The 13,092-nt window shown below is 55.3% G+C and overlaps 1 protein-coding gene across 2 annotated transcripts in view; it reads right to left on the bottom strand.

Annotated features, from left to right (window-relative positions):
- Positions 1 to 12,324, bottom strand: part of LRP1 (LDL receptor related protein 1) — a 182,825-nt gene extending 170,501 nt beyond the window's left edge. For both annotated transcript variants that reach the window (XM_073318798.1, XM_073318799.1), the window contains exon 1: positions 11,690 to 12,324. In XM_073318798.1, the coding sequence (XP_073174899.1) occupies positions 11,690 to 11,789 (100 nt within the window). In that variant the 5' untranslated portion in view covers positions 11,790 to 12,324. The remainder of the gene's footprint in view (positions 1 to 11,689) is intronic.
- Between the last annotated feature and the right edge of the window lie 768 nt (positions 12,325 to 13,092).

Raw genomic sequence — 13,092 nt, 5'->3', positions numbered from 1 at the left:
TGGTGGGGTCTCGGCTGGCCAATCAAGGCACTGCACCCTGTCTCAGGCACACAGAGATCTAAGATCTTCCGTCCTCTGCGGCAAGCAAAGCAGCCTGATGCATGCTCTTGCCGGCAGACAACAGCCCAGTGAGCATCTGGGGAGGGGCAAGTTCGTGCCCCGAGCCACGGAGGCTCCTGGTTAACAGGGCGGGTTGGGAAGCCGTCGCTGGAATCTCTAAACGCCGATTTTCTCTCCAGCCCGCCTCAGTCTCCGGAGAATTTCGTTTCGGGCCCAAAATGCCAGCTCCTCAGATGGAGTAAACCCACGCCAGATGGGGGAGCTGCCCCGGTTTCCACCAGCCCAGGACTGGGCCCCCCCGATTTTCCAAATATGGGAAATCCAAACACAACGCCCATACAGGCACGAAAAGAAAAAACAGCACCGAGCGCCCATCGTGGCAGCTGGCGACAGGACTCCCCCACTGAGGCAGAGCCCCCCAGCCCCAGAAAGGCCAGTGGCAGAAACAATCCAGCGCCACCGATTCCCAATGCCATTGCACTTGCAAGGTGGGCACAGAGGCAACCCGGCTGCATGGATAAATGAGCAGCCTAGGGAAGACACGTAGCGGGGAGTGAGAGACCGACCTCGTGCCAGTGAGCAGCTGCTAACTTCACTGGAAGCTCAGCCCTGGACGGGGCAGTGTGACTCAACCCGCCCCCGTCCCCAAACACACAGCTCAAGGCCGGCCCATGGGCGCAAGGGAGTAGCGGACGCATCCCAGTATAGCTGCTCCATGGCAAGCCAGCCTTGCATTCCTGCCAGGGCAGGGCTGCGTTTTCACACAGCCTGTAACACATCCTGCCCACGGCTCTGGCTGCCTGCGGTTCTTCCTCCTCCCACGTCGGTGAAAATTCAGCCCTTGTGCAACCAGTGGTGAAAGCCTAGTGCACGAGAGTGAATTGCAGCCTGCAGCTTAAACCTTTTGCCAGTCAGAGCATCCATTCAAGAGATACCGTCCGTCTATAGGGTCGGGGGAGATTCTTGCAGAGGCAGAAGTGAGGAAGGATGCTCGGTGGCTAGGGTGTGGCAGATCTCGGTTTCACGTCCAGCTGTAACCCAGGCTCCTTGAACGATCCTGAGCCTCTGCTCTCTGCCATGGGGACAGCAGCACCGCCCTGCCTCCCCGCGGGTTCTGGGGATAAATACACTGCGGACTGGATGCTGCTCAGAGGTGCCTGGTATCGGGGACCAAACGGGCCCCACAGAGCCGTGGTTTTCAACCAGGCGTCCACAGACTAGGTCTAAGGATTTCCGAAGGGCTCGGCATTGCCACGCACAAACATTTAGAGGTCTGCAAATGAAAAAAAGGTTAAAAAACCGCTGCCAGAAATAGATCCCACCCAACCCCACTTTGGGCTCTGGCAAATATTCCCTCGCGGCCATTCGAGACAGGAGAGGGAGACCCGGTAGGATTACTGTCTACTAGCTCTTCCCACCAGTAGATCTCCCAGTGCTTTACAGAGCAAGTCAGGAGCGTTATTCCCCATTTCTCAGGCTGGGAAACCGAGAGACGGAGCGGGGACGCGACTTGCCCCAGGTCACCTCGCAGGCCAGAGCCACAAATAGAACCCGGCTTTTCTGAGCTCTATCCCAGTGTTTGTGCTACTATGCACCGCTGCCTTCCCAAGAGGCCATCTGTCAGCAAGAGCAAGTTACACCCCTTTCCAGACCCTCCCCACTACACAGCCAGCATCTGTGTCGGTAATAGAGGGCACAGGACAATGGTCAATTCAATTATCCACCGGTCAGAGGAAAAACCAGAGCCTGCAAAGGTTACTTCACTGATCCTTTGTGCCACTGGCATCTTCGAATTGTAATCGCTTTCACGACGATAACAGAGGGGCGCTCTTGATTCAACAGAACTTTGCATCCGTCTGCTCTCTCCCTCCATCCTCTTTCCTGACCGGCTAAATACAGAGCTCCCCCCGGACTCCAGGATCAACTCGAAACAGGAAACACTAAAATAAACAGGATGACATTCGAATCGGCAAACAAGTGGCAACGGGTTTATGCTGTGACCGACTGGAATGAGAGCAAGCGGAGAGATGGCGCACTGCATGGAAGGGGATTCTTTGGGGATCGGTTTATCACCAGAGAACCACAGAAAGCAGAGAGAGAAGCTCTCTGTTAGGTCGGCTAGCCTCATCTGCCTGCCACTGTAGGACGGTTCCCCTCTGCATTTTGTCCAGCCAGGTTTGAAACATCCCCAAGCGATGAGGATTCCCTCCGGAGACAATCCCGCAGGCTCCGAGAGGCCTACGTACATTCCCCCTTTGTTAATTTCATCCTGGTTCCCCAGTAACCCTTTGCACCAGGTTAACAATACTTAACACGCCTCATCATCAAAGCCCTTGGCAAAAAAAATCACCCTCATCGCACCAAGGAGTGAGGGGCATTAACCCACGTTCACAAGTGAATAAAGAGAGGCATAGAAAAGGCGTGATGAGACTCTGGGGCAAAGTGAATCAGCATAGTTGGCGGCGAGGAGAACCCAGGAGTCCGGGATCCTAGTCCCAAGTGCAAATTTCTCGACTTTCTTAGTCCACGACCACCATGAGGCCAACGAGATCAGGGCGGGGCGCAATACAAACAGGGACATTCCCTGCCCCTGGGGCTAATGAAAGCGCCACACAATGAAGAGGGAAAGTGGCATGAAACTGGCTCCATCAGAAGCACCGCATGGTGCAAAAAGTAAACGCTCTGGAAAATCACCCCTCATCTCTGTCTTGCCTAGCGATCGCAGGTGCTACACTCAACAGCAAGTTCATTCTCAGCACGATTATTATGTTGACCGGGTGCCTTTAAAATTTTTACTTCTAATATCGATTATTTCTATTACAATAGCGCCTAGACCCCAACCAAGGCCGGGGGGAGGAGGGGGAGGCTGCTGGACACACAGACAGCAAGAGACAGTCCCCTGCCCTGAAGCGCTTACAGGCTAAACAGACAAGACAGAGGTATGGCGGGAGGGGAAACTGAGGCACGGAGCAGGCAAAGTCACCTAGGGAACCTGTGGCAGAGACAGTATTTGAACCCAGCTCCAAGTCCCACCCCACTTAAATCACGAAGGTGCCCTTCCCCCGAGAACACTGCAGAATATTACAACAGCCGATTCACAGCTCTGGTTTGCTCACGACTTATCACCCCCCTCCTCTTTCCTAAGAGATCACAGAGTCACACGTCTCTCGCCTGTAACACCGTCACAGGCCTTGTGTTAACTCGTGAGCCGCAATGCTCTCGCATTCTGTATTCTACCGCCAGAAGGCAGCGAGGGCAGGTCCACGGCACACGGGAGCTTCGTGGATTCTCTCCCCTTTTAACATAAAAGGGGGTCGGGACGATATTTCTTTTTTTCACAGCCCAAAGTTGCAAACTGCATCAGAAGCCCGGATGGAGGGAATTTAAAGAGAGGATCAGCATTCAGGGGATTTCGCAACTCTCTCCCACGATGCAGAGATTTTCGCTCTTGCACAAGGGCCTAGCCTCTGCGGCCCCCAGAAAGCTGCGATCTCATGAAAGGTTTTGCAACGAGATGGCCCAAGACTTTCATCTTCTCTTGCACAATTCATTCTGTAGCTCGGCTACCAGGAGCCGGCGGCGAAAGCAGCTGCTGCTACCTGGAACATCCCCGTTCTGAGGAAGGGTGGATTCCCGGCTAGCACCCACAACTGGAACCACGTGTTCAGCTCCCCCACCCCCGAGACACGTAAATAAGGGCCAGATTTTCAGAACGCTCCGTGTGGATACTTCTAGCCAGGTTCACACAACAGGCTTTGGGAATGCCGCTCACGGCAAAATCCAGACCCTCGTCTCTCCAGGAAGAAAAGGAGGACTTGTGGCACCTTAGAGACTAACCAATTTATTTGAGCATGAGCTTTCGTGAGCTACAGCTCACTTCACTGGATGCATCCGATGAAGTGAGCTGTAGCTCACGAAAGCTCATGCTCAAATAAATTGGTTAGTCTCTACGGTGCCACAAGTCCCCCTTTTCTTTTTGCGAATACAGACTAACACGGCTGCTACTCTGAAACCCGTCTCTCCAGGGTCCGTCTCAGCTGTGCCATGGGAGAGAAAGGAAGGGCTGCCTGCAGTACGAGGCATCTGTGGCAGGGACCATCTCTTGCTCCCCGTCTGTTCAGCGCCTGGCGCAACGGGGCCGTGATCTCAGCCGGCATTTGCAAGCGCAACTGTTTTCTCGGCCCAGCCTGCCTTGCATCCAAACCCAGAAGCAATTTTGTCCCCCCCAGAATTATCAGTCAGCTTATCCTGCTTCAATTAATCCGCTCCGGGCTGTTCCAGGAGGAGCGACCCCGCTTTAAGGCTTATGTGGACGCAACCATATTTCGAATTACCTGTCTTGCTCCAGGCCGTGCTCCTAGCGCTATCCCACGATGCACCGCTGCACACCTGGATGAGCCAGGCTGGTTATGTCTGTTTGGCTCCTCCCGGCCTCCATAGCTTGCCTCTCACGCGGGAAATCTCGGTTCAAAGGTTTGGCCTAGCCCGGCAGCGAGCTCCAGCAACGCTCCCCCTACCCCACTCAAAGCCCAGCTGATTCTGCTCTCCCGCCATCCACGTTCCGTGAGAGAACACGGGACACGGCTCGGAGAGGACAGGAGGGCTCAGGGGATAGAGCAGGAAGGGGCTGGGGAACAGGACGCCTGGGTTCTATTCCCAGCGTGCTGAAAGACAAGTCAGGACTCCTGGGTTCTAGCCACATGCCGATTTCTTTTATAGCACTTTCATCAGTAGATCACAACGCACAGTTATCAAAACATTGTCCCCCCTTCCAGCGGACGGGGACAGAACTGAGCCAATCGCTCAAGGTCACACGGGCAGTTGATAAGTGGAACAGGGAACTGAACCCGGGTCACCCACTTCCTAAGCCAAGGAGCTAACCACTGGGCCATCCCTACCCTCCAGCTCTGTCCCCAAAGCCAGATTCTACACCACTTGGCTGCAGGTTCCCTCTTAGCCCGACAAAAAGCCCAAGGAGTTCAGCGGGTGTTGAAACAAAGACAGGGCAGGCAATAAACACTTCCCTCTTTATCCCTCCGCAGCAAGAGACGGGCTGGCCAGTGGGCATGGGAGGGTGAAGGGTGGCATGGCAGAGGCTCAGCGCCAGGGCAGGGAAGGAGTTTTCCTCGATGCGCTCGGCTCCGGGAAGCCAGGACTCAGCCATTTCATTTTGAAAAGCTGCCACTCCAGAGGAACAAGCCCTTTGAAACCAGCCTTCCCGGCGCAGTCACGTGTATTCCGCTAGCACCAACCGAGATCAGAACCCCATCACCCCAGGTGCTACGCAGACACAGAGTAAGGGGCAACCCCTCACCCAAAGAGCTCAAGGGCTGGGGGGGGAAGCGGGGGGAACTGAGGCACGAAAGGGTAAGGAAGTTGCCTGAGGTCCCACAGCAGGGAAGCGGCAGAGCTGGGAACAGAACCAACACCAGCCCGCCCTCCTGCAGGATAGAGGTGGGTGACCTCTCTCTGCTAAATCAAGACATCCTCCTCCTGAACACTCCCGCTGCTGGCTGACGAATGCATCTAAGCACCCAGCCACCAGCTGCAACCAGGTGAAAATCCCGAAGGAAGCGGCACCCAGCCAGGACCAGCCACAGAACAGCTCTAGCTGGCTGAAAAGAGGAACCCAGTTAAGGTTACAGAAGTGAGCCGATTGCCCTCAGCAAAGGAGGTTCCAGGTGCCAAGGGATCTGATGCACAAGGAAACAGACTGAGCTGGCCGTCTTTTTCATCACTCTTCGGAAAGAGCAGCCAGGGCAGGAGTTTCCTTTTGCTTCCTAGCTTGTGAACTCCGCAGAATCCAGAAAAGGCATAAAAAGAGGGGAGAGAAAGAGCCAGAAATGGAAAGAGGGGGTGGGGGGAACAGGTGGCAAGAAAAAACAGGACTCCACTCATTCACTAGGGACTTCGCTACTGATCTTACAAGGAAGGGGCCCAGATACAACGGTGACGGGCGGCAGGACAAAACCCCAACGGAGACAGACTTGCAAAGGCTGATGCTTGGCCCTTCCGTGGGCGCACGAACAGGGAGGGAGCTACGCGCACACGTCACAGTAGGCACTTTGCAGGGTCAGGGTCCGACTGCAAGCTCCATGGCTCTCTTCCATGCATACAGGGCTAGTAAAAGGGGGCCCTGATCCTGGCCTCAAAGCTACCTGGAGAGGGGAGGAGAAATGAGAGAGGACGGAGGAGGAACGGAAGGAAGGAGCCGATGGAATTTCCTCCTACAGAAGATGACTTGAGACCCCAGAGTTTGGCGGGGAGCAGCTCACGTCCACATCCCATTGGGGTACTTGATGGGAAGACGCACCGTGCTGCCAACTTGCCCAGAGCAGGAGGGAGAACTGCCTTTGAAAACAGGTCCCTCCTGGAATTTCCAGGGGGATTGACCTCTGTCCCCATGAGCACACCTCCAACCTGCCCAAAAATCCAAGGGGGCACGGGGTGGCGTATTGCATCCGCAGGCAACTGCAACACCTGCTGGAAAGAACGCAGCTCCGCGGCACCCGAGCCAAACACACACACCCCCGCCCCGAGCGCTTGTGAGTCAGAGCCCATGGGAAATCAGTGGCTTGGAATAAACAGAATGCATCTGAACCCCACCCAGGGGTTAACGACACAACAAGTGCAGAGGGGATGACTTATTAAGCCACTGGCCAGTCTGCTGGGGCCAGAGGCTAGCTGGGTTTGTGCTTTCAGCTGCCAGGGGCAAATCCTCCAGCTACGCAGTAGGAGATATTCTGGGCACTTCAACCGAGTCCTGTCCTGCCCCCTGGTTTTCAGAGAGTGCCAGGCACCTGCCCCCCGGGAAATCAGACCCCATTCAGGAGTCTCAAGCTGGGGTTGGCCCCAAAATTGCAGCATCCCAAAAGCACTCGTCGCTTTGGAAAAAAATCTGGACCTTAAATCTCCTTATGCCTCAGTTCCTGCTCTGTGAACAGGGTTTAGAATTCCTTCCTTTCTCCCCCAGCTCAGACTGCCAGCACTTCAGGACAGAGACCCCCCTCACCGCGCTCGGTGCTGGATGGGCACAACGGGGCCTCGCCTCAGCTGGCTGCCGTAACCCACAGAATAGCTCTGAACTCTCCCCCCCACAACTGTTCCAGATCCTGGTGCTTTACCTCCGCTGAACCTGGGGTGGCTCTCAGAGCGTCAATTATGGCCTGGCATGCAAAAACACGTCCTGGTAAATACACAGCCCCAGTGGAGCATGCATGCACCACCCAGGGCTTGTCCACACTGGCAATTCACAGCGCTGCAACGGTCTCGCTCGGGGTGTGAAAAAACACCCCCCTCCCCCGAGTGCAGCACGTTTCAGAGCTGTAGGTAGACAGTGCCCCAGTGCGGGGAACCGCGCCCCTCGCGGAGGTGGCTTTTTAGACGACTCGGAGAGTGTAGACTAGCCCCCAGATGGAACTGATGAGATGCACCAGACCACCAAAGCATCAGGAGCAGCGACACCAGCCTTTTTGACCACAGCTATTTCCGATCTCTACCAAACGGTTCCACAAAGGGCCGAGATTTCAGCCTGGCGACCTAGGCAAACCAAGCCGGGCTTCTCAGGACAGGGGGCCAGGAAGGATTCCAATGACAGACACAGACTAGAGGCTCGAAAAAGCCATTCCCTCAGCACATCAACTGGACTTTGTCCCCCTAACGTGCCCTAGAGCAAGAGTCCAAGACAGGGTGTCAGCCGCCAAACAGAACCGTTTCCCAGACCAACTCTTGGCAAAAAAAAAAAAAAAAAGGCAGGCCCACTGTGTAAAACACAGGAGTCAGGACTCCTGGGTTCCATCCACAGCTCTGGGAGGGGGGCTGGGTCTAAAGGGGGGACTGGGAGGCAGGGCTCCTGGGTTCTATCCTTGGCTCTGAGAGTGGGACCTAGTGGTTAGGGTAGGGGCCTGTGGCAATCAGGACTCCTGGGTTCAATTCACAGCTCTGGAAAAGGGGATGTGGGTTAGTAGTTAAAGCAAGAGAACTGGGAGTCGTTATGCCTGGATTCCATCCCCGGCTCCAAGAGGGGAATGGGGTCTAGTGGTTAGCGCAGCCGCAGGCCCGAGCAGCAGGACTCCCGGGTTCTACTCCCCACCGGCCCCCTGAAGGCACTGCCGTGCACTGCACAAGAGCAGGGTGTCCCAAGAGCTCCAGACCCGGCAGAGGGCTCCGTTATGCTCTGGAGCTTGCAAAAGCCTTTCCTCCTAAACCGCCCAGCTCCCGTTTTCCCACCGCTGAGCCCTCATCCCATGCAACCAGCTTGCGGCCGTTCCGCCATACATTTCTGCCCAGGGAGATAAATGCATTGGGCCCATTCACTCCTTTTGGTGCAAAGCCCTGCACTGAAGTCCAGGGCAGTTCTGCACAGGTCAGGATCCCTGGGGCTAGCTCATCCTTTCACAGGGGAGACGTGGTTAGGTGAGGCCAGAGTGCTTCCCAAAGCGACCCACACTACATGCAGCCCTCGGATTACAGAGGCAGGCAGTGTGACTACAAGGGAGACAGTGACCTGGGACTCTGGAGAACCAGGTCTGGCTCACCTTCCACTGTTCGCCCCTTTACCTCATCGTGCCTCAGTTTCCCCACCTGTAAAATGGGGATAAGGATATCGACCTCTTTTCTAAGGTACTTTGAGATTCATGGGAGAAAAGCAGCAGGTAAGAGCTAGTTAGTAGAAGGGCCACAATTCTTTCTCTTCATATTCCCTTTGCCCACACCCCACCAGCCGCACGTCCCCTCCTCTGCCGTACTGAGGCATGGCCTTTGGTTGCAAGCTCAAGCACCCAATGCCAAATCCTTATCAGCGCAGAATGCGTAATAAACCCCCAGTTTCATGCAATGTTCATGCCAGCAGTAACTAAGGGCTTGGCTCCCCAGGGAAACAGACACATGGCTCTCACTCCTCCCCTGTAGCTATGTCAGTCAGTTTCAGTCACGCTGAGAGAGGATCCTTGCACTGAAAACACAGCCAGCCCCAGTATTCATTGAGGGCCCAGTTCTGTGCTGGTTCCCACACAGCACAATCCCGTTCACTTCACTGGGCCTGCCGAGTGGAAAATACTGGATTTGGAGCTCTGGCATTTATTTTCACACCATCCAGTCAGGCTGAATTCTAATCATTCAGAAGGCAGATTTGGGGTTCGCAGCCAGGGAACTGCGGGTTTGATCCCCAGCTCAGTTACTAACCCCCTGGGCAAGCCACTGCCTCTCTCTGGGCCTGAGTGCCCTCCTGTAAAGTCTGGGGTGATAAATCTTCCTCTGTCCATGTGTAAAACAATTATAAATTGCCCCATTCCCTGGGGGAGCGGACAGCAGAAAAACACAACACCTCAACCCTCAAAACAGCTCTTGGTCTTTCCCTTCCACAATGGCAACGGGCACTATGATTTTGGGAGAGGGCTGCACTAGAAGAACATTGCACAGTTAGCAGAGAAGTGCGTTTTTCAAGAAAAAAAAAAAAAAAAAAGAGGCAAAATTAAATCAAATGCATTAAAGTCAGAGGCTCTGGGCAGCTTCTCTCTGCTGTTAGCTCTGCGTTTGGCCAATTCTACCACCCTTTCCAAGGGCCACTTGCTAACGTTCCCAGCGTGCAGATGGGATACAGCAAAAAAATGAGACTGCCCTGCTTAAAACAAAACAAGCCAGTTGTCTAGACGAGAAGGTAAGGACGGACGATCCGCTCAGGAAATACTTTCTCTCCCCAGGATCCTTACCCTGTCCTTGCCAGGACAATCACAGGCCACAAAAACGGAATTTTTGACACTTCAGAATCTGAGCCTGCAAGACCTGAAGTCATGACTCATGCAACATGGAAGGAACCAATCCATTTTATGGAGCAAACTGACAGGTTTGGCTTATTTATTCCTTCCAGCCATGCTTATTTGCAAGCCTCCCGCTTTTCTATTAGAACTTTGATTCCAGGCAAAAAATATTAGCGATTTAAAAGAAAAAAGGTGGGGATTTAAAATTCTTTCCTGGCAGTGATTTTCCAGGAGACAAGACTCAAGGTGGGGAGGGAGGACACAGTTCCCTGGAGATCTCAGATTTTTTTCTTCTGCCACTCAAGTTAAATATGACAGGCACACGCTTCCTCAATTCTACGCTTCGCCATGCCCAACTTCCATGTCAGCCGAGCAAAGAAACCGACCCCTTCGCCCTGCTAGGGCCGCGGCTGGTTTTTTCAGAGGGTTCTTGCATTATCCCCCCTCTCGCCAAGAAACTCCTGCTTTTTTCAGAGACCAGCACCGTTAACCTCTACCTTGCTGCCTCTGGTATATGCCATGTCACGCTTCAGCAGTGCACTGCAGTCTCTGTCGCTTGGAGGAGGGGAGGAAAAACATAGCATTGATTTTGCAGATGCCGTGTGCAATGAAGATTCCTGCACAATTCAGTTGCTCTCTGATGATCCACACCGAGATCCATCAGATTTAGCCCAGAGCAACAGAGCTTTTAAATGCATCTTTAGGAGAACCAATTAAATATTGATATCCCCCCCCTTTTTTTTTAATTGCATCTAGTTGTGGATTCTACCCTGTATCCTCACCTCCCTAGAGCAGCTGCTCAGGGCCAAAAGGAATGAGTTACATTTTCCACCACCTGCAAAGAAACCAGACTTGGGATAGAACCAGAAGGCCAATGATGCAGATACCATTGGATCAAGCGAGACTGCAATCCAGAAGAGATCAGACACGCAAGAGCTCACTGAAGTCAGTCCGCACCGCCGCCTGGATTTATGGAAACCAGAAAGGAAACAGCCAAAGCAGTTGTGTAGGAAACACACAGCAACCATTTCTATGAAAGAACAGCGCAAGCCACAGATCACCAAGGATCCAAATACCAGCGCAACCAGGAGTTTTTCCACACATCCCTTTGCCCTCCATATTTTTTGTAAAAAGCAGCTACCGCCCGCCGTTCATGCACATTTTGAAGCATCGTCATGTTTTCTCCGGGCATAAGTTGTTGCAGGAGTGCATTTTTTCCCTAATTGAAGGGAAAGTCCCTACAAAATACAGAGCGAGGGGGGCAGCATTTGCAAAGCAAGGTGTCCACTCAAGGGGGTATCCTCCGATTGAAGAGACTGACATATGCCATGGAGTCCTGGCAGGAGTTTACCCTGAGTTTAGAATTTAAAAAAAAAAGTCCATAAACAAGTTGAAGGTACAGAACCCCACAGGCGGTAAAAGCAAGAGACAGAGAGAAGGGGGGGGGGGGGCTCAATATTGTTGTGCCAGATGGAAATCGCAGACAGTCTGCAGAATGCACACACGTAAGACCCCTCTTTCTCCCCCACCCACAAGGGGGGGATCCAGGAATGGACCAGAAGTGTAGGGCTTTGTTTCAAAGGTGGGGGGGGGATCATGCAAACTGCAAAACAATATAGCAAAATCCCCAAGCCCAACCACACCCCCTTCAGCTTCAGCCTGTGCCCCAAGAAACACCCCCAAAGAAATGCGGGGCACCAGAGAGGGGCTGAGTGGGGAGAGCCGGTGGCAAGCGGGGCCACCGCTCAGACTAGTCCAAACGGCTTCCCCTGGACGCTCCAAACATCCCTAGGATGGAAGAAAGGCAGAAGCATGAAAGAGATTTGGGGGGGGGTGTTAAAGGGTGCAAAGAGGGAGAGACTTCAACTCACCGTCAAGGGCAGAGATGGGCCCGATCCCGGCCAGCGTGTGCAAAAATCCCAACGAGATCAGCAGGGTCGCCGCCAGCACCTCTGCCCTGCGGGCCAGCATGGCTGGGCGAGCCTGGGAGAGCCGGGCTCTCGCTAGACACGGCCGGGCGGGCTCGCAGCCGCTTCACCTCCTCTCCTGCGCTCCGTCTCCCCTTCCTCCACGGGGGGGGGAGTGCTCAGCCCTTCCACCACCATCCAACACAAATAGGGGAAGGAGGAAAGAGCCGCCCCCCCCTCCTCCTTCCCCGCCTCCTCCCCCAGCCCGGGAGGGGAGAGCGGCCAGCAGCAGCAGCAGGAGCAAGGCTGGGGAAAGGACGGGGGGGGGGGTCTCAGCCCTGCTTTGCAAGGAGAGGGGTTTGCATTTGCAGCAGGACCCAGCGGCAGCCCCCCCCGTGCAATGGGCTGAGCGCGAGGCAGGGCAAGGGCAGCGACCCCCCGCGGCTTTTGGGGCGGGGGGGGCACGGGGGGGTCCCCTCCGGCTCCAGAGAGAGGCGGCGGCGGCTCCGGCCCCTCCCGGCTGGCGGGGGCAGCGACGGGGGACACGCTGCTCTTTCTGCTGCTGCCGCCTGATGGAGCTCGCGCCGCCTCTGCCCGCCTGACGTCATGGGCTCCCGGGGAGGGGGGGGGCTACGCGGCACCCGGCTCCCGCGCATGCGCCTCCCGTTGCCCCCTGGCTCCCTGCTGGAAGCGGGGGGGGGCGCGCTTTTGCAAAGCCCTGCCTCCAGCCTGGGCCTAGGGGGGAGGGGCGCCGGCCGAGCTGAGCCGCCTGCCTGCGGGGGGGGGTGTGCAGGTGCATGCAAACCAGCCCCCACCCCATTGCATGCACCGGGAGGGGCCATTCCCCTGCAGCTCCCCCCCCATCCATTGAAATAGCCCCGGTTCCTTTGCTAGAGAAGGGTGCACCTGCATGCAAACCAGCGTTGCAAGAGCAGCCCCCCCCCCAAAAAAAAAGCAGGGGGGGACACCAGCCACCCAGCCCCTCATTGTAGTGGACCCCCTCCGTTGCCAGAGAGCCTGGGGAGACTCCTCAGAGGCAGTCCGCTGCCAGGGAGCCATGCACCAGGAAAGCCCCTGTGCAGGAATCTGGAACCCGCTCACTGCCAGAGCAGCTCCCCCCACTGCAAAAGCAGGGTGCAGGCCCTGGTTAAATTTGGGCCAGAGCTTCCAGAGCCTGAGCCCCTGGCGCCTCTAGGCTTGGCAGTTCATAGCCCCGGCACATCTCAGCTTGCCATGTCAGTGATGCAAGTGCAAAAAAACGACTTCAACCCCAGAACTTAATTGCTTGACCCCCGGTACCCCTCTCATTACAAATTGAGCACTGGGTGCATATGCCTGAGAGTCACCCACCCCCTCATTGCAATAGC

This window comes from Lepidochelys kempii, chromosome 20 (assembly GCF_965140265.1).
Source record: "Lepidochelys kempii isolate rLepKem1 chromosome 20, rLepKem1.hap2, whole genome shotgun sequence".
Classification (NCBI taxonomy): Eukaryota; Metazoa; Chordata; order Testudines; family Cheloniidae; genus Lepidochelys; species Lepidochelys kempii.
This window is presented reverse-complemented; position numbering and strand designations above follow the sequence as displayed.